This window comes from Tiliqua scincoides, chromosome 1 (genome assembly GCF_035046505.1).
Source record: "Tiliqua scincoides isolate rTilSci1 chromosome 1, rTilSci1.hap2, whole genome shotgun sequence".
Lineage (NCBI taxonomy): Eukaryota > Metazoa > Chordata > Lepidosauria > Squamata > Scincidae > Tiliqua > Tiliqua scincoides.
Window position 1 is genome coordinate 288,341,595 of NC_089821.1, and position 20,112 is coordinate 288,361,706.

Below are 20,112 nucleotides of genomic sequence, written 5' to 3' on the forward strand. Positions count from 1 at the left end.
GGTGTGTGTATATATGGGTGTCTGTGCACAAAATGTCTGAGTTATTTTCACATTTATTTGCATTTTTTTTTTTTTGGTGATGCTTATGATGATGAAGCTTTTCTCTCTTTCTCACAGTGAGATTGCTGATAATCCATTCATGAGTTTGGTGCCTGCAAATGCGTTCCGTGGGCTATGCAATGAATCCCTTATACTGTATGTTAGTCTACCATATTTCTTGAGTCTTTTTCCTTTGTGCCATTCTGTTTAATGGGCAACCCAATCTTAACTTGTGCTGGTGCAGGGCTGGCAAGCAGCAGGCTGGAGGTCTCCTCAGGGTCAGGGGATATTTGTCCCCTTACCCTGGGTAAAGCCCCAGTCTGTGAAACGGGGCTGCTCCCATCTGCTCCTGCCAAATGGCTGGCACAAGTACAAGAAGCCCCATGTCGGGCTTTCAGGCCCAGGAAGGGGGATAGGATTCAGTAATCCCTTCCCCCTCCCAGGCCTGATCCACCCCCTCTCTGTCCTCCCCCCACCCCATTACACCTTCCCTGTCCCATTCTGCTCTCCTCCAGCTCCTACACAGTCTGGTAGGAGCTTACCTGCTCTGTTGGGTGCTCCTTTTGGATTCAGCCCAGTGGGACGGCACAGGCTCTGATCTTCCCGCCCATCAGGCAGTGCTACTCAGCCACTGTTAGAGTGTGCTTTATGGCTGCTTGCCAGCAGCCAGTGCTGGTGGAATGTAAGTTCTGCCAGCAGGGCAGCCCAATTCTGCTGTATGTCTTTCTTTGTAATCCTATGCATGTCAATTTAGTAGTAAATTACACTGAGTTCAATGGGACTTATGTGTGCATAGGATTATAGCCACAGAATCTGAAATGGAAACTTCTCATAATGTACTGGCAATGGGTTAGTCTATATCCTAAATGTGGAAATCCTGTTTTCATGGAGTTAATGTGGAACTCTTCCATTTTTCCAAAAACAGAATTGGGCATTAAAGCATACCTGTCATTCATCTGTGCACAGTTATAAAAGATGCTGCTGGTTATCCATTGTGCTTTCATATTATAAAATTAAAATAAGTTGTGCTTGAAAGCATACCAACTAATCTAGCTGCGATTGCATCATACAAATCACTGTTATTTTTTGTTTCATTACAGAAAACTGTACAATAATGGTTTCACAAAGATACAAGCGCATGCATTCAATGATACGAAGTTAGATACGGTGTAAGTAAGCTGAATGAAACAGTTTTGCAATTTCATTGTGGGTGGAATAGCATCTCATAGCTTCACTCTAAAACATTTTGGAAGATACAAGACCTGTGAACAGAGTCTGTGACTTCCGTATTGGGGGGCTGCAAATTGAAACATTGCAGAGTTCACTCTTCTGGATGAGGATCTTACTTCCACCAAGATTCCAAAGGCAAAGTGCCTTGGTGAGCTCATATACTTGCAAAACTAGTGTCCATGAACACCGGTAATATAACTTCCTTTCAAAAGATATTAAGGAAATCACTGTAATGTGCTTTGGAGAAGGGAGGTATGATAGGAAGATGCACAAAACTCAAAATACAACCACCAGGCTTTCAACCCCATAAGCCCACTGCAAGACGGAACATCATAACATGCTTCAGATACATGAAGTTTTGCCATATATTGGAGATAATTCAGTTGTTCTTATCTATCATGGAGAAGACAAGAGAATGAACTTATCAATAATGTTAGCAATACTTAGACGACACATTCAAGACCTCTTAAAATCTGAGGGACACTGGAACAAATTCCTTAGAGGTGTGTGGGAAGCTGGAGGCTGACCAAGGATAACCTTTTATGAAGGACCAAGGATAGCCATTCATGAGGCCTTTATGCTTTTCCAACAACAACTCCTGCCCTAAACATACTGCATATATATTTTAACCTCCAGTGGAAAGAGCTCTTCAACACCAGAAACATATTTAATTGTTCCCTCCTCCACAATAAAATAGTCCTTGTTTTAAAACTTTCCTAAAAAAAAAAAAAAAATTCTTCAAAAATTAACTGTTTCCATTCTCAAGAAATTGTCATTTGGATGAGATATGCACACTTTGCAGGTGAGGACTACTGAAGATAATAGCCTCAATGGCAATCATTGCGTCATTAGATTGCCATTGTCCGGTATCATGTATATGAGGATGCCAAGAATACAATGGGCTTATTCACTGGGCTCAGTACCCACTGATTTCAGTATCCAAAGATGTCAAACCTGTGGCTGGAGGACCTCAGAGGACCTTCTGGATGAAACTGGAAGTTATTTCTCATTTGCACCAGTGACTTCTGATCACATCCATAAGGTGTTCTGAGCCCTCCAGCTGCATATTTAATTATCTGTGGAATTTAATATCCTCAGGACAGATCCTGGAACAGATCCCCCATGGATATTGAGGGCCCACTGTACTTTCTGTTAAAATAATTTCTGCTCAGACCCCATTCAGGGCCTTCAAACCCCTTCTGCAGTGCTGGGCTTAAACATCTAGGCACTTCAATTTACGACTGAAAATAAAACTACCACACCTCGGCTGAAAATCTGACTTTATGCTCACCGTGAGCTGGCTGTGTTTTCAGAAAGGAACTGATATTTTTACAGGCATTTTCTTTTGTGGCACCTGTGGAAACAAAGTATAATCTTGCTTAGAAATTCAATGTCGTTCAAGACCTGGCTACCATTGCGGCTTAAACCTGAACAAGTCACCTACTGCTTAGCTTTAGCTGACGTGTTAACCCAAATGCTCAGGGTAACTGTACCTTGGCTCTTGGCAAATCATACCTAAAGAAAAAAAAAAGCAGTGCGTTGTCGCACATTTTGCAGGTACGTCTCTTGGGAAAGAGGTAGTTACTCGTGTTTAAATTCTATTGGAATAAACGGGGCTTCTGTCAGGCATGCCTGCAAGTTAACTCGTGCAAGGAAAGCACCCTACAGGTAGACCACAGCTGCGATACAAAGACATCTGCAAGAGGGATCTGAAGGCCTTAGGAGGAGACCTCAACAGGTGGGAAACCCTGGCCTCTGAGCGGCCCGCTTGGAGGCAGGCTGTGCAGCATGGCCTTTCCCAGTTTGAAGAGACACTTGGCCAACAGTCTGAGGCAAAGAGGCAAAGAAGGAAGGCCCATAGCCAGGGAGACAGGCCAGGGACAGACTGCACTTGCTCCCAGTGTAGAAGGGATTGTCACTCCCGAATCGGCCTCTTCAGTCACACTAGACGCTGTTCCAGAACCACCTTTCAGAGCGCGATACCATAGTCTTTCGAGATTGAAGGTTGCCAATACAAATGGAATTATTCTTTATTCCTTTGCTAGCGCAAGGGGAGCAGGTTGTCCTCTCAACCAACACACTGCTGTAGGTTCCTCTGGGTTCCATGTGTCATTCATGACATGCTTCCACTTGGTGATTGTTGGCAATATTTCTTGCCTCCTCAATGGTCAATCGCTGGTTCCTGAGATCTTCCTCAAGTTTGAGCTTCCTAAGGACCAAGATCTTAAGCCCCCATCTGGAGCAGATGATATACCACAGTGGTTCTCAAACTTTTCAGAGGCCCTAGAGCAGTGGTTCTCAAACAAGCAAATTAAAATAATAAATAATTAAATCAAAGAAAAACAAATGATTAAATAATGGAAAACCAACCCTGTTCCACCAAGTGAGAGCCCAATCCCGCGCTTAGCAACACAGCTCCGTGCCGCCGAGCACTGTCGCAAACATGCTGTAAGGCGTGTTTGCCAGTCTCACTGCTGGGCTCCCGCTGGTGCTAGCCCAGTGCTGGCCGGTGCTGGGCTAGCATGCAGTGGTCACCCAGCTTCCGCCGCTCAGCGGTCTCCCGGACTGCCGAGCTGCGGAACGGTAGGCGGGCATGGGGGTGGGAAGGAGGCATTCCAGGGAAGGGGGAGGCCGGCAGGGGCTGAAGAGAGGACGGGGAGGTGTGACGCAGGGAGGGGGCGGGCTGGAGGCGTGCCTGGGGGAGGGATGGGAGGTGGGTCCACGGAGCTCCACTCCGCAGGATCCAAAGCACTCGCGTAGGGCTGCGTGCTGGTAAAGTGAGTAGCCCCATTGCGGGGCTGCATACCTTACTTGGGGCAAGGGTACGAAAGTCCTCTTCTCCCAAGGTGCTTCACGCGGTAGCCCGGGATGAGCAGGATCCAGCGGCAGCCCTTCTCAGTGCTGCCGAGCCTGGGCGCCCCAGGCAGCACAGGATTGGGCTGTGAATTGTCTCTGTATCCTGCCTGCAACAAAACCCATCCTCCCACAAATAAATCGGTGACATTTTGAGTCCTCCCCAGTGCCTACCTTACCAGCTCAAGCCTGTGTTTTATTCCCCCCCTTTTTTTTGAGGGGGGGGTGTTGCCTTCTGGAGTATTTGTTGAGCTCCACTTTCACCAGATTTGAACCATGCTGCTAGCCTTGCATTGCCCTGTGCCCAACTTGACCAGGAGCCAGTGCACGTGACCACAGTTGTAGAAATTGTGGCTTTTGGGAATAATACCATGTTATATACCAATTGATGCAGAATTTCATCCATTGCTTGCTGGAAAAAATTCACTGCATTTATTTTTGGGCCATTATTATTATTAATTCCATGTCATAACTGTTACTATCTCTCAAGTCTCACCTACCTCACAGGGTTGTTGTGAGGACAAAATAAGGGGAGGAACCATGCACATCACCCTGAGCTCCTTAGAGGAAAGGTGGTATAAAAATGTGTTTAATTAATTAATTAATTAAGTCATATGGGGTGACAAAAGTTTATGGGCCTCGGGTGTCAAATGACCTAGCTACACCACTGATCTGCCCTGTCAGTTTCACAAACCACCAAAAAGGGTCTCACAGTTTGAGAACTGCTGTGGCACATAAAAATATCTTTAAAACATTAACTAGCAATGAGCATTTAAAAACTGAGTTGTGCTAGAATCTTTATTTCTACTGCCATATTATAAACAACTCCTACATTAATAACCTAGTGTGTCATGCTTGGTTACCAGCTTGGAAAGGAGACATTTCACAGACAATTTTCTTGAAAAGGACCATGTGAGATTATACCCTATCTTTCCTTTCAGAAAAATAAACTGTGTTGTGCACTTGATGCTTCTCAGCTTCAGTCAAACATATGTATGATAGTCCTAACATTTTTTTTTTTTTAGAATTTTAGTTATTTTTGTGAGGTGAGACCAACTGTTGGTCCAAGCCAACAGCCACAGTGCATGCTTTTCAAGTTTCATTTGCTGTGTCTTGATTTGCTAGACGTGTTTAAAAACAAGGTCATACCAAGTAATTCCAGTGTGAATTTTGATTAGCTTCCTTGGCTTGGGCACCCTTCAACTAAAACAGTTTTAGAAACTTTCGTAATAAATAGAGGCTAAAATAATTAGGCTGTTCTCTGTCAGCAAAATTTATTTTTGAAAGTGTAATGTTAGCGGCTTGGTTTCTTTGGTTGCTGCTTAAACTGGGTGTTTTAGTATGAAGTAGAAAGAAAGGAGAACACTAAGAAATTAGTAGCTTGCTGTGTAAGTGAGGACATGGAACTTTTCCACTGACAAACCATTCCCAAAGCTTTCCCATTCATCCTTTCTGTCTTTAATCCTAACATTGCATTTTGTTTTAAGATGCCTTGTCAGCCCTCTTAGAAACTCAGCTCTTGAGTCATAATCCTTATGCCAGACTTGGCCGATATTGTTTGTTTCTTGTTGATGCCCAAATACAGTTGTAGTAAAAGCATTGCCACTGCTCCCCAAGCCCAACCCAAGTCCATGTATGAAGCAGACACAAATGCCACCACTGCGCACCCTCCCTCCAAATTCCAGCAACTTATCCCTTATCTCACCCCTTCCTCCTGTGGCCCCTTTAAACCAGTGGTTCCCAACTTTTAGGAGCCTGTGGACCACTGAGGCAAAAATTGGAATTGCCATGGACAACATGCAACCCAGCCTACCCCCAGCACACAAAAATATGCACTTAAATGTGTAATTAGAGAATATTAGAAATTTATTAGATTTATACTTTATAGAGAAGATGTGTAGGTTGCTGCTTTTGTTGCTAGCTGCAGGCGTCCATTCTCCATCCTCTGGTGATCCATGGGGAAGTGCCTCCCAAGCAAGCTCTCCCACACAGACTACCAGAGAAGGCAAAGAATGGACAGCCCACAGCTGCAGCTGACACTTCAGTGCCAGCTGTGGCTGTGAGTGGTCCATTCTACACCCTTACTGGTGGTCCGGGGGGAGCGCTCACTCAGTGAGACGCTGGAAGTGATCAAAGGTGATTTTTTTTCCTACCTCGTGGACCATTTCTCAGGGTCTCACAGACCTCCTGGTCTCATGGGCCACAGATTGGGAACCTGTGCTTTAAACAAGTATAAAACACACTGAGAACCCTGCTAGTACATTACACGCTTCCTGATTTGTTTAAAGGGACTGTGCGAGGAAAGGTCAAGGTGAGTGGTTATGCAGGGGATAGAGTGGATAGAGAGATGCTCTTTTCCCTCTCACATAACACCAGAACCAGGGGACATTCACTAAAACTGAGTGTTGGAAGAGTTAGGACAGACAAAAGAAAAAATTTCTTTACTCAACGTGGTTAGTCTGTGGAACTCCTTGCCACAGGATGTGGTGATGGCATCTGACCCAGATGTTTTTAAAAGGGGGATTGGACATATTTCTGGAGGAAAAGTTCATTATGGGTTACAAGCCATGATGTGTATGTGCTACCTCCTGATTTTAAAAGTGGATACCTCAGAATGCCAGATGCAAGGAATGGCACCAGGATGCAGTTCTCTTGTCTTGTGTGCTCCCTGAGGCATTTAGTGGGCCACTGTGAGATACAGGAAACTGGAATAGATGGGCCTATGGCCTGGTCCAGTGGGGCTGTTCTTATGTTCTTATCAGTGGGGGATCTGTTTTCAGACCCCCATGGATATTGAGATCCATGAAGGGACCCTCAGACGATTTCTGAACATGACCTGAAGTGCCTTCTGGTCATGTCCGGAGGTGTTCTGAGGTGTAGGGAAGTCACATGTGGCCTCCGTGTGCTTCAGAAGGCCTCTCAGAGATTTTCATCAAACTGGAAGTGCCTCTCAGAAGGGAGGTTCGATGAGGCCATCCAGACGTGGGTCAGGACCCGTGGTAAATCAAATCCGCAGGTCCTGACCCACAAATGAGGCCATCCTGTATTCTGAAAGGACCACTTCTAGGGTTGAAGGTTTGTATTTCAGGATGGTTCAGCCTTGCTGATAGTGCCACAGAGAGATGCTTTGTGTTTCATTTTTTATTTAGCTGTTCTTTGGATTTCTGTTCTTTCCTATGCCATTCCTTCAAAAAGACAATGAGCTGCTGTGGTTGGTAGTGTCCTACAGGTGGAAATGGGGAAAGTTTTGTCTGATTGCTAGTGGAAAAAAAACCCATTTATGCATTTACTGTCTTCATCAGTTGAATTGGATGCTTGTAATTAGATTAGATGTTGCAGTCAGTGATGGACCTCCCATTCAATTGATGGGGCAAATGCCCCAGGCTCGCAGAAGTCTCTCTGAGGCTCCTGACGGGGTTGGAAACTGTGCTTACAGTTTTCTGGAAGCACAGTTTAAAGCATCGGGGAAGCTTCAGGAGTTTCCCCCAATGTGTCCTGGTGTTGCACAAGGCACCATGCTCTCCAGGTAAGTGGGGGGGAGCAGATTTGCTCATGGGGGTGGTGCCATCCTGCAGGGGGCACTATCACAGACCTTTGCCCTGGGGCGCAGGGGCAGGGGAGGTCCGCCACTGGGTGCAGTTTATGTATATTTGCATATCTGGAAAGGTACTGTGAATAACTAGCTGCCATTGCTGGAAAGCCATTATGTTCTTTCAGCATAAGCTTATGCATGTCTACTCAGAAGTATGTTCCACTTTGTTCAATGGGGTTTACTCCTAGGAAAGTGTGTATAGAATTGCAGGCTTTGTAGACATTTGGCCACGCTGAGAATTGAAAGTGCCCCAGTGGAGCTTTCTCACTGATTAACAAACTTTCTATAATATTTGTATAGATCACTGGAGAAAAATGTTCTTAGAAAACAATCATTGGGCATTCTTGCAGGCACTGGGCCTATGAGACACTTATCAAAATATTAATGCTGAAGACTTTTTATTTTGTTACATTCTCTTGTGAACATCGAAGACAGCACACTAGCACATGTTGGGCAATCCGTCAAACTGCTGTAGAAGTGTGAGCAGTTGATATTCTTTTTCTTCAAATCCAAGGAGGTATGAACTCCTGACCTCAAAGGAAAGGGATTTTATTATAGAAGGCTGTTTTAAGCCATCCAATCCCCCTTAGAATAAAAACAATTACATTCTTCAGATCAAAGACAGAAAACAATACCAGAGTCTTTTCAGAGTATAACAAGTCTTATAAGATTATGCAGATAGAAAAGATAATATGAATTCATTTCACAGCTATTTTTCAATTTATTTGGGGGTTTATCAGGTGGAACTTGTATGATGTGCCACCTTGCGCTATATGTAACCATATAATAAATGTATAACCATACAATGTAAAACCATAAAAAAAATGTGAATGTGAATAAATAACCAACCAAAAGAGAATAAACGTATGTGTGTGCTGAGCACACACTTAGTGTAGATACAGAGTTCAACCCAGATCAGGCTTTCAGCAAAGTGCATAGTTACAAAATTATGTCCCGAAGTAGGGAAAGAAACATGAGTTTCAGTTGTAAAGATGAGATGAAGTTACATTTGAGGGTGACCCACTAACATCAGAGCTAAACCTTCATGTGGAATAGAATTCAGAAAGAAATAGCCAGCAAGTTGAAAGCCATTGTTTTATAGTCATAAAACAAAGAACAAAAAATTGGAATCTGATTCTCCAGAAATTTTAAAAAAAAATCTGGTAGATAAAGATCATTTGTAGGTGAAAGAGTGGAGCTCCAGGTTTGTCAGTTATGTCCTCTCTCACCTATGGAAGTCAATTTGAAGCCTGAGTGTATGATGCTGTTGGAACATTTGTACATCGTGATGTAAGAATATGTTCAAACCTGTAAGAGGTGCAAATATTATGGTAAAATGGTTGCGAAGATTTTAACATATCACTGTCAACCTAGCTCACCACCATTCTCTCCTGCCCCAAAGAGAGACTACTCTTTTGGTTTGAATGAGTGCTACATGAGTTAACGAGAAGAAATCTGTTCCTTTTACACAAAATGAGGTTGCCTATTAAAAGAAAAGGTTTAAACAACTGAAACTAATTAATACCAGGAAATCCTGCATTCTGATGAGCCTAGCTCATGTATGTTGAAGTTGGCAACCTCCATTGCAGCCCCTTCTCTCCCAGACCGTGTTATGAACATGCCATTGGTCTCCTGCTGGCATTCCAGGCTTAAAAGTTAGTGTTGTCTTATTGGCAGAACCAGACAATTACCTTTCAGCTTCATTATTCCAGTGATATACAGAAGGAAATATTGTTACATTGGACAGTTATTTATTTAATCACGTTTATCAAAGCTTAACAGTTTTCTCTTGATTTGTACACTGCTACAGTGAAAGATGCCTGTAGCATCTGTAGATGTCCTTAGCATCTGATTTTTTTTTAAAAGACTGTGCTCAGTCTAAAAGATGGACAATTAATGAGGCAAAAAAAGATGGTGAAGTAATAGCTTAGGAAATGTACAGCCCAAGCCTATGCATGTCTACTCAGAAGTAAGTCCCATTAGAGTCAATGGAGCTTACTCCCAGGAAAGTGTGGATAGGATTGGGCTATGAAGCTACTAGTGAGAAAATACAGGAGCTGTTTTGTTCATGTACCAGATGTAAAAGGAAAGCTTTGCCTGAGATGCAGAAGTTACCCTGCTAAATGGGCAAAGAAGCACTTTTCCAAGTGCTGCTTTATCTTAAGGCGAATGTCTCAGCTGGGCTGCTGCTGAGCTACATGCTACTCCTCAGCTATGGTTCTTTTGGAAAAAAAAGTTTCAAAGGCAGCACCTGAGCACTCTTGATTATGCCACTACTAGTGCTGTAGGAGAAGTCCTGGAGTGCTGCTCACCCGCTTCTCTGCTCCCCTACAGCCTGAGAGAACACTGTTACCCAACATCAGGAATTAAGGGAGTGTAAATGGCATAGATGGAAGGTGGGACTTGCAATGGTATGTTTCTCACCCTGATTGGTAGATGGATTGAAGTCTGTGTCTTTCCTTCAGGTCTTCAGTGGATGCTCAACCACTGGCCCCTCTGTTAAGAAAGCGGGTCTAATATTCATTAATCTAGCTAGCCTTCTAGTATGATCTTTAAGAATGTACATACGGTAAATTCTGTTGGCATCTTAAGTGTTGTTCTCAGTTCATATATTTGCACTATTTTGTCCTGCAGGTACCTACACAAGAACAAATATTTAAAAGTTATTGATGAAGAAGCGTTTTTGGGTGTGCAAAGTGGTCCAAGCCTATTGTGAGTAGAATTTTTTTCAAAAAGAGTTATTAAGTTATAGCATTGTTATTTGGGGACTTCTAATACACTTCTAGATGACTACTAATGCTAATAGTCCCAAACAGGAAGTGGATGAACAATTACCTCAATGCAAAGCCCAGGAGATGGGCAACATTGCTTTTATTCCATTCCACCATTGTTATGGCAGTGGCGCTTGTGCCAATTTCATTTGGAATCAGCCTAGGCCCACTGTGGAATGCATATATCAGGTGTGCTCAGTCTGGTGCATTGGCACTCAACATCTAAAGTTTAATGATATTTTCTGTCATTTCAAATGAAGTTTTTTTTCAAGGGAAGAAAATGCTATGTATCTTGGGGGATTTGTTCTCTGATATGGGAAGTTTGGAAATTGAAATAACGACCTGTATATTATGCAGGTAATTTAGCATTCGCTTCCGTCAGAGGCTATTTGTGAGGTGCTAGTACTTTATACTAGAAATAATCTAGCAGGGAGATTAGAGGATACTGGGGTGAGATTTCAGTCTTGTGTCTGTTCCGAGCAGTAATTTCTGAACTGTGTGCCATGGGAGAACTACTAGTCTGCCATGAGCAATAAATGGATTAACTGTGCATGTTTACTTGGAATGAAGTCCTGCTATTTCCAGTAGGGTTTACTGCCAGATAAGAGTGCATAAGATTGAAGTTTAATGGCCCAGTTCTATCCTCCATGGCCTCCAGAGGAAGTAGCATTGTGCCAGTGGAGGCTGCTTTACGGTAGTCAGACAGCAGCTTCTGCCGACACATACTGCAGGCCCAGTGGCAGGAAGGCCAGAGCAGCTTCCCATGCACCAGCAGAGGGCTGAAAATCCACTGGCCCAAATAAAATGGCACTGGGGGTTGGAAGGAGGCAAGGAGGGGGTTTAACAGAGTGGAGATAGGCAGAACGGGGCGGTGACAGGGTGGGGGAGAAGGAAGATTGGGCCCAGGAAGGGGGCAGGTTCAGTGGTGATGGCTCATGCCAAAGCCTGGCCCCCTTCCTGGGCCTGATCCCCCTTCCTGGGTCCAACGTAGACTTGTACCAATGTTTGAGCAGGTCTGAGTTGACCCATAGTGGCTGCTGGGGCTTATCCCAGGACAAGGAGACAAATGTCTCCTTACCTCAACGAGACGTTAAGCAGCCAAAAATCCCCCACAGGATGCAGCGGAAACTGAGCCAGTGTCACTTTATTGGTGTGTGGGGATATGGTTGACTTGGGCTCTTGGACCTGTCTCTGCTAAGGGCAGGTTAGCGTACTGTATCTTTGCTCTGGGAGCAATGGGATCATTAACAGGCCAATTCTACCTAAACGTTCTCACACTGATGCATAAGTCCCTGGCCTGGCAGGTTCATGTGGAGGCACTTTCAATTCACAGATTCTCTTTTGCTCCAATTACACTTATTTACAAACCACGACACCCAACAAAATAGCTATTTGTTTATTAATATATTGGATTGATATACAGAGTTTCTTTGTTTGTTTATTGCCTACCCAAAGATGATTTCTGTGTAGGGGGAAAAAAAACCGTATGTAAAGTGGAACCATATCGTCAACCTCCTTATTAGAGGTTGACCACCTAAAAAGCCCATGGTTGAAATTATAGGGTGCATTCTGTTGGGTTGTTCATCATTCTGTTAGTTTGGTTTGTTGTACAGTTTCGATTGTTTCTTTTTAAATTTTTAAAAAATACTTAGTTGTATGCTGTCCTCATAGTCCCTTTCGTCAGACTGCAGGTGACTCTAGAAATGTTTAAAATAAATAAACTTGCCTTCACCCCTGGGTACAGTTGTATCCAAGGGAGGGGGATGGCACAGAGCTCAGAGAAGTCCTCTTTCCCTCCTCCCCCTCCTCGGGTGATTGCACATCACAGTGCACTGAGTATTATTTGCAGTGGAAAGCTGGCATGTGGTGGTCCTCTCATCTTTAAGGCATAAAGATCCTGGCTTTAATCTCTGGCATCTCCAGTTACAAGGATCTTAGCAGAGTTGGGAACAAATTTCCACCTATCCTTAGACAGCTTCCAGAGAAGAGACAATATTGTCCTAGGTAGACATGTGGCATTACTCAGTATTATATTATTATTTAATTCAAAATACAGGTCGTGCCTCGTTATCCACTGGGGTTCTGTTCCGGAACCCCCAGTAGATTTAAAAAAATCAGTGGATAGCAAATCAGTGGGAAAATAACTTTAAAGACCCACTTCCAGCTATCTAGCTCTTCTATTGTCTCTCCAGAATGCATTAGTATATAGACACTGTACCGCATTCAGCCACTAGATGGAGTGAGTAATGGAATATAATGGGATGAAAGTATAATTATTTAACAGTGTGAAGGTAGGAAATTGGTTTTTGGTGCTTTTTTCCTTGTTACAAAGCATTTAAAGGTGGACCTCGATATCAGTGGTTAGTCAAATCAGTGGATACCAAGGTCCCACCTGTGTACTGCCTTTCAGTTGAACAGCTCCCAGGGCTGCTCTTAAAAATCCTGAGAGCTAAATCACAATAGAAACTAATTCACACAGCAAAAGCTAAATAAATGTGTATCTATATTATGGCATTTATGAAAAAATAAACCAGCAGAATCAGTGAAGCACACAGCAGTAATATTAAAACCTGCTTAGATGAAATGAAGGCATGGGCAAATCAAGTGGCACCATGAAGATATTGGGTTGAATGCCAAGTCATTTTCTCTGGGAGAGCCTTCCGTATTCAGGGTGCCAATATTGAGAAGGCTGTCTCTTCAATCACCACCTGCCTAACTTGCATAGGTGGGAGGATACAGATAATGGTCTCTGATTATCTTAGCATGTGGGAGATGGTAGCCCTTCAGGCGTAAGGCAGCTCTGCATGTTCTGGTTAAAAAAATCAGCCATAAGCTCTGATTTTGATCAATGGGCCGTGTAGCCAATCTTTAAAGTAGATGAACCTACTTTCCTATTTGTAAAATGCAGGCACTCCTACTTTGCCTCCTGCTGGGTTGTAAAAGTCTTTTTGTAGTCAGTCATATATTGGATGTGTTCATGGGTGACCACAGTAGTTGGCAACCTTCAGTCTCGAAAGACTATGGTATCGCGCTCTGAATGGTGGTTCTGGAACAGCATCTAGTGTGGCTGAAAAGGCCAATTTGGGAGTGACAATCCTTTCCACACTGGGAGCAAGTGCAGTCTGTCCCTGGTCTGTCTCCCTGGCTATGGGCCTTCCTTCTTTGCCTCTTTGCCTCAGACTGTTGGCCAAGTGTCTCTTCAAACTGGGAAAGGCCATGCTGCACAGCCTGCCTCCAAGCGGGCCGCTTAGAGGCCAGGGTTTCCCACCTGTTGAGGTCCACTCCTAAGGCCTTCAGATCCTTCTTGCAGATGTCCTTGTATCGCAGCTGTGGTCTGCCTGTAGGGCGCTTTCCTTGCACGAGTTCTCCATAGAGGAGATCCTTTGGGATCCGGCCATCATCCATAGTAAACAGAGGAAAAGAACAATTGTAGTGAAAATTAGAATAAACACTTCATACTTCTGAAAAACAGACACAGTACCTTACTGACATCACAAGTTAGTGTTTTTGGAGTGCCGAATAGCCCCCAAGAGAGCTTTGCAGTTTTGCTAACAATATTGCAGTATAAAATGGAAAGCACTGGCACCAGCTCGACCTGATTCTCACCAGACACTCCAGCCTTCCCAGCATCAAGATCACGCGCAGCTATCAGGGTGCTGCTTGTGACACCGACCATTCCCTGGTGTGCAGCAGAGTGAAACTGCAAACAAAGTGACTGTACCACACAAAAAGGAAGGAAGACCTCGCATTGATACCAGCAAGACCCGGGATCAGAGAAAAGTGGAGGAATTTGCACGAGCGCTTGAGGAATCTCTTCCAGGCCTGGTCGATGCAAACGCATCCAACAGATGGGAACATTTCAAGAATGCCGTTTACAACAACGCCTTGTCCATATTTGGCAAGAAGACCAACAAGATGGCAGACTGGTTTGAAGCCCACTCTGAGGAGTTGACACCAGTCACTGAGGAAAAGAGGAGAGCTCAAGCAGCATACAAGGCCTGTCCCAGTGAGCGCAACCTGCAGATCCTCCGAGCTGCTCGAAGCAAAGTCCAGCAGACTGCCAGGAGATGTGCTAACGACTACTGGCTCCAGCTCTGTTCCCAGATACAGATAGCAGCTGACACGGGCAACATCAAGGGGATGTATGATGGTATCAAGCAGGCCCTAAGTCCAACACAGAAGAAAATTGCCCCTCTGAAGTCTGCCACAGGCAAGGTCATCCAGGATTGGACGCAGCAGATGGAACGCTGGGTGCAGCACTACTCTGAGCTATATTCCAGAGAAAATGTAGTCACCAAAGAAGCGCTGAACAACATTGAGTGCCTGCCTGTGCTGGAGGAGCTTGACAGTGAACCAACCCTAGAAGAACTTCACGTGGCCCTGGACTCCCTTGCCTTTGGCAAGGCACGTGGAAAAGACAGCATCCTGCTGAAGTCCTAAAGTGCTGCAAAGAGATCATTGCCACTGAGCTGCATGAAATCCTCTGTCTCTGCTGGAGAGAAGGTGGAGTACCTCAAGACATGAGGGATGCAAACATCATCATGCTGTACAAGAACAAAGGTGACAGGGGTGACTGCAATAACTACCATGGCATCTCTCTCCTTAGCATTGTAGGAAAGTTGTTTGCCCGAGTTGCACTAAAGAGGCTCCAGGTACTTGCAGAGAGCGTTTATCCAGAATCACAGTGCGGATTCCGAGCCAACAGGTCCACCACTGATATGGTATTCTCCCTTAGACAACTGCAGGAGAAATGCAGGGAACAGCGACAGCCACTCTTTATAGCCTTCATAGATCTCACGAAGGCCTTCGACCTGTTCAGCAGGGATGTCCTCTTCAGGATTCTCCCCAAGATCGGATGTCCACCCAGGCTCCTCAGCATCATCCGATCCTTCCACAAGGACATGAAGGGCACTGTTGTCTTCGATGGCTCCACATCAGACCCCTTTGACATCCGAAGCGGATTGAAGCAGGGCTGTGTTCTTGCACCAACCTTGTTTGGGATTTTCTTCGCTGTCCTGCTGAAGCATGCCTTTGGAACCGCTACAGAAGGCATCTATCTCCGGACCAGATCAGACGGAAAGCTCTTCAACCTCTCCAGACTGAGAGCAAAGTCCAAAGTCCAGCTGAAATGTCTGCGTGACTTCCTCTTTGCCGACGATGCAGCTGTCACTACCCACTCTGCTAAAGATCTCCAGCAGCTCATGGATCGTTTTAGCAAGGCCTGCCAAGATTTTGGACTGACGATCAGCCTGAAGAAAACACAGGTCATGGTTCAGGATGTGGACTAACCTCCCTGCATTACAATCTCTGCGCACGAACTGGAGGTTGTCCATGACTTTGTGTACCTTGGCTCAACGATCTCTGATACTCTTTCTCTCAATACCGAACTAAACAAACTCATCGGTAAAGCAGTTACCACGTTTTCCAGACTCACAAAGAGAGTCTGGTCCAACAAGAAGCTGATGGAACATACCAAGATCCAGGTCTACAGAGCTTGCGTCCTGAGTACACTTCTGTACTGCAGCGAGTCATGGACTCTTCACTCACAACAGGAGAGGAAACTGAACGCTTTCCACATCGCTGTCTCCGACGCATTCTTGGCATCACCTGGCAGGAAAAGTTCCTAACAACACAGTCCTGGAACATGCTGGAATCCCTAGCATGTATGCACTGCTGAAACAGAGACACCTGCGTTGGCTCGGTCATGTCGTGAGAATGTGCAATGTCCGGATCCCAAAGGATCTCCTCTATAGAGAACTCGTGCAAGGAAAGCGCCCTACAGGCAGACCACAGCTGCGATACAAGGACATCTGCAAGAAGGATCTGAAGGCCTTAGGAGTGGACCTCAACAGGTGGGAAACCCTGGCCTCTGAGCAGCCCGCTTGGAGGCAGGCTGTGCAGCATGGCCTTTCCCAGTTTGAAGAGACACTTGGCCAACAGTCTGAGGTTAAGAGGCAAAGAAGCAAAGCCCATAGCCAGGGAGACAGACCAGGGACAGACTGCACTTGCTCCCATTGTGGAAGGGATTGTCACTCCCGAATTGGCCTTTTCAGCCACACTAGACGATGTTCCAAAACCACCTTTCAGAGCGCAATACCATAGTCTCGAGACTGAAGGTTGCCAACAACAAAATGGAAAGCTTCTGTTTCCTCTGAGAAAGGCGAAAATGATCATTTCTGTTCGCTGAGACTAAGAACAGTTCCTAGTAATACGGTGCAAGGACTGCACTAATTGGAACACAAGATCTTCTTCTGTTGCCGAGGTAAAGGCTGTTGATTACTTTCTCCCTCTTTGATAACTGCTTCAGTCTCAAACACAAGCAGCAAGTACTTGACAGAGGGGACCTAAATCAACAACTCTCAGCCTCAGAAGAGTGATTACGCACCCATCCCTCTTCACATAATGAGATCTTGGCTAGGACTCAGAGGCCCAATAGACATCATTTGGCAACTGGATCAGCCATCACAGCTGCCTAAGGTCCAAACAAAAGAGCGTGAGTTCTAGACAAGTCAAGCAAAAACAAAAGGGGTTCACAATTTTGTCTCCTACTACAGTCTTCCAAATTCAGCTGAGATATTAAGTCATCTGGCACAAGAGAGGCACTGAGCCTGCTGTTAAAAACACATTTGCAAAAGGGATTTAATAAGAAGTTAGTTCTTTGCAAACTCTGATCCAGACTTCCCTAAGGGCCCTTGACTTTCATCCTGGGGTTGGCTGCGAGCAGCTTGGAGAAATATGGAAAACGAAGTATAATTAGTATTGCAGATTTTTCTAAGCAAAAAAACCTATTCTACTAATCATATCATAAAACACCCAATAGGATTAAAAGGTTTTCAACATACTCAGTGAACAAACTCTGGACCTATAACCTACAATGACAGATTTGCTCTGTCTTTATTGTTTATCATCTATAAATTTTCCCCAGGCTCACCAAATTAATGTGCTCAGTTTACAGGCATATAAGCCTGGTCAGTTATAAAACTCTTATGAAGGTGATGGTGAATATTTATCCAAGTCATTATTTCCTTACACAGGTCCTTCTTCCTTTAACTTATACGTCTGTTTGTATTGTAATCTTGCAGACAAGGTCTTGCCACTAAATCTATGGTTATACAGTACCTTATTTTGCATGCAAGAAATTGCATGAAGAAATACAGGTGGAGCCTATTTATCCATGTTAGTTCCATTCCGTGACTCGGCGCGATTAACAAATAACGCATTGTGCTAAATTCCATAAAGTTACACAAATACACTGCAACCTGACACTTCCGGATGGAAGGAAACTAAGGCAGCTGTTATCAATCCTCTCCCCTCCACTCCGTACTCGGCCCTCCCCGTTGCCAGCTGCCTGGCTTCTTTCACAGTTGGGATGCTGATCTTTTGAGAGTCCAGCCCTATGTGTTTCTACTCAGAAGTAAGCCCCATTCCACTCAATGGGGCTTACTCCCAGGAAAGTGTAGAGAGGGTTGTAGGCTATATCTCATGTTTTGCTTGGTGGGAAGGCTTGCTTGTGTCAGTGATTGCCTGCACCATCTCAGTGGGGGGGGGGGAATTTGGCAAACACTCCCTGGGTTTTTTAAAGCAATCTCCTCTGTTGCTACCACACCTGCCCCTGTGTGAGTGAGTGATTGAGGGGGAGAGAGAGAGAGAGAGAGAGAGCTCCATCTTGCTGCATATGTTCTGGCTACAGAGATTTTCAGCCCCCCTTCCCCTCTTCAGCCTCTTTGCTGGCTCAGGGGCTGCAGGAGTGTTACTGTTCCTTTGCAAGGGGAATCTCTTCCAGGGCTCCAGGGCTATTTCCCTGCCTGGGCAAGGCAGAGCCTTTTTGCAGTGTTTTGGGCTGCCTAGAAATGGAGCGAGATGCTAGCACAGGGCAAAGGCGGCAAAGGAGTGTGTGACTTTCGGGTTCCCCCACCCCATTTGTGTTGAGACAAATTGGCAGATAAAAAAAATCCCTGGATAAATAGGCTGCACCTGTAGTGCATAATATTATTAAGAGATTGGATCTTACTCCAGCAATTCTCAAACTGTGGGTCCGGAACCCACCAGTGGGTTGTGACTAAGTGGTTCATGAAACTGACAGGGCAGATTAGGCGATGTACATCAAGGGTTAAACAAGCTGCTACTTTTGGGGGAGCACTGCTGCTCAATCACCATTACAGCCACACCCCTTGCCATTTATAAATTGGGCAGCAGTCTTTAGGGCAACAATTTTCAACCATTGTGCACACTGGTGCACCACAAATGGTCTGCAGATGTGCTGCAGGAGTTTAGGGGAAGGTCATATATTAGTAGGGCTGTTTGCCCTACTAATTAGTAGGGCCCTGATGTGAGCCCCACCCCCACACCAGCAGTGCAGTGTGCCTTGTCAGTTGTAAGAACGCATTGTGTTCCTTGACAACTTTAGCACCTTTTCAGTGTGCCATGAGATGAAAAAAGTTGAAAATAACTGCTCTGGGGGTCTTGAAATAGTTTGGGAATCACTGTTATAGGCTGTTCACTACACAGCAACTCTCCTTCCTCCCTCTCCCCAAAAGTGCTTGTTGATCTTGATCCATCTGCAACTGTTGACATTTTAATTTCCCATCAACTCGATTATTGGTAATGGCATTTGCTGCATCTATTTCCATAGCAAATAGAAGACAGACTGGGGTTCACTCTCCAGCTCCTCACCATGGCTTTTGCAGTGAGCAGATGTTCCAAGAGGTAATTCCTAGTTAAGAATTAGAAACGGGGGAAGGGTAGAGTAATTTGAAGGAGCAGAAAACTTTCGGATGTGTGGTGGTGGAGCTCAAGGAGCAAAAGGCACAGGCAAGAGAGTAACAGCAGAAGATCTGAGAGGTAGGGAGGGGTGAATCCATTGGTGGCTTTGGAGGCAAGGACAAGGAGCTTGTGCAGAAACAGACAGACAGGAAGCCACTGAAGAGATTGAATGTGGAAGGTGGCATGGACAGAGTGATGGGAGAAGTGAATGACTTTGACAACAATGGTGCTGTATGGAAGTGGGGAGACCCAGATAATCATGGAAAACTAGCAAGAAGGAGGTTGCAGTACTCAAGGCAAGAGATGACCAGGGCATGAACTAGTTGTCTTCATGCCCCATTTGTGGTCATGCCTGACAGCCCTCTTTATTTTTTTAATTTCATGCATACAGAGAAACATGTATGTATATGTGTGTACATGGCGCAGAATGCCTCCCAAGAGAGCATGATCCAGACCAATAATTTGACTGTAAAGCAGGACTGAAGGCAAGAGGTCACAAACCTAGAAGCCAAGAGGAAGGTCACACTTCTAATTGTCAGTACAGTGGCAGTGGGAGAGACTAGCTGGCTGCCCCACCACAAGTAAGTGGAGTGATTTCACAGCCCACCAAGGGGTTCATGCCTTGGTTTTGGCTACAGAGAACCATTATCCAGCCACAGCTTTTTGCACAGCCCAAACAAGAGGAACCCTCCAGCTTTCCTCCTTTCCCCCTTCTGATATCCCCTACCTCTAGGTTTCTAGCCATAGCTCCCGCAGATAAACCACCTAATTTCCCTGCATCTTTCTCTCCTCCTTTTCTTCGCCCTCCATGTTTCCCAGAGGTATTTGGTGGGCCACTGTGAGAGACAGGATGCTGGCTCTGAC

The 20,112-nt window shown here is 45.0% G+C and overlaps 1 protein-coding gene across 1 annotated transcript in view; it reads left to right on the forward strand.

Moving 5' to 3' along the window:
* TSHR (thyroid stimulating hormone receptor) overlaps positions 1 to 20,112 on the forward strand; it is a 74,236-nt gene that overhangs the window by 36,799 nt on the left and 17,325 nt on the right. Inside the window, exons 6-8 of the mRNA XM_066612125.1 lie at positions 118 to 195; positions 1,140 to 1,208; positions 10,349 to 10,426. Coding sequence (XP_066468222.1) covers positions 118 to 195; positions 1,140 to 1,208; positions 10,349 to 10,426 — 225 coding nt within the window. The remainder of the gene's footprint in view (positions 1 to 117; positions 196 to 1,139; positions 1,209 to 10,348; positions 10,427 to 20,112) is intronic.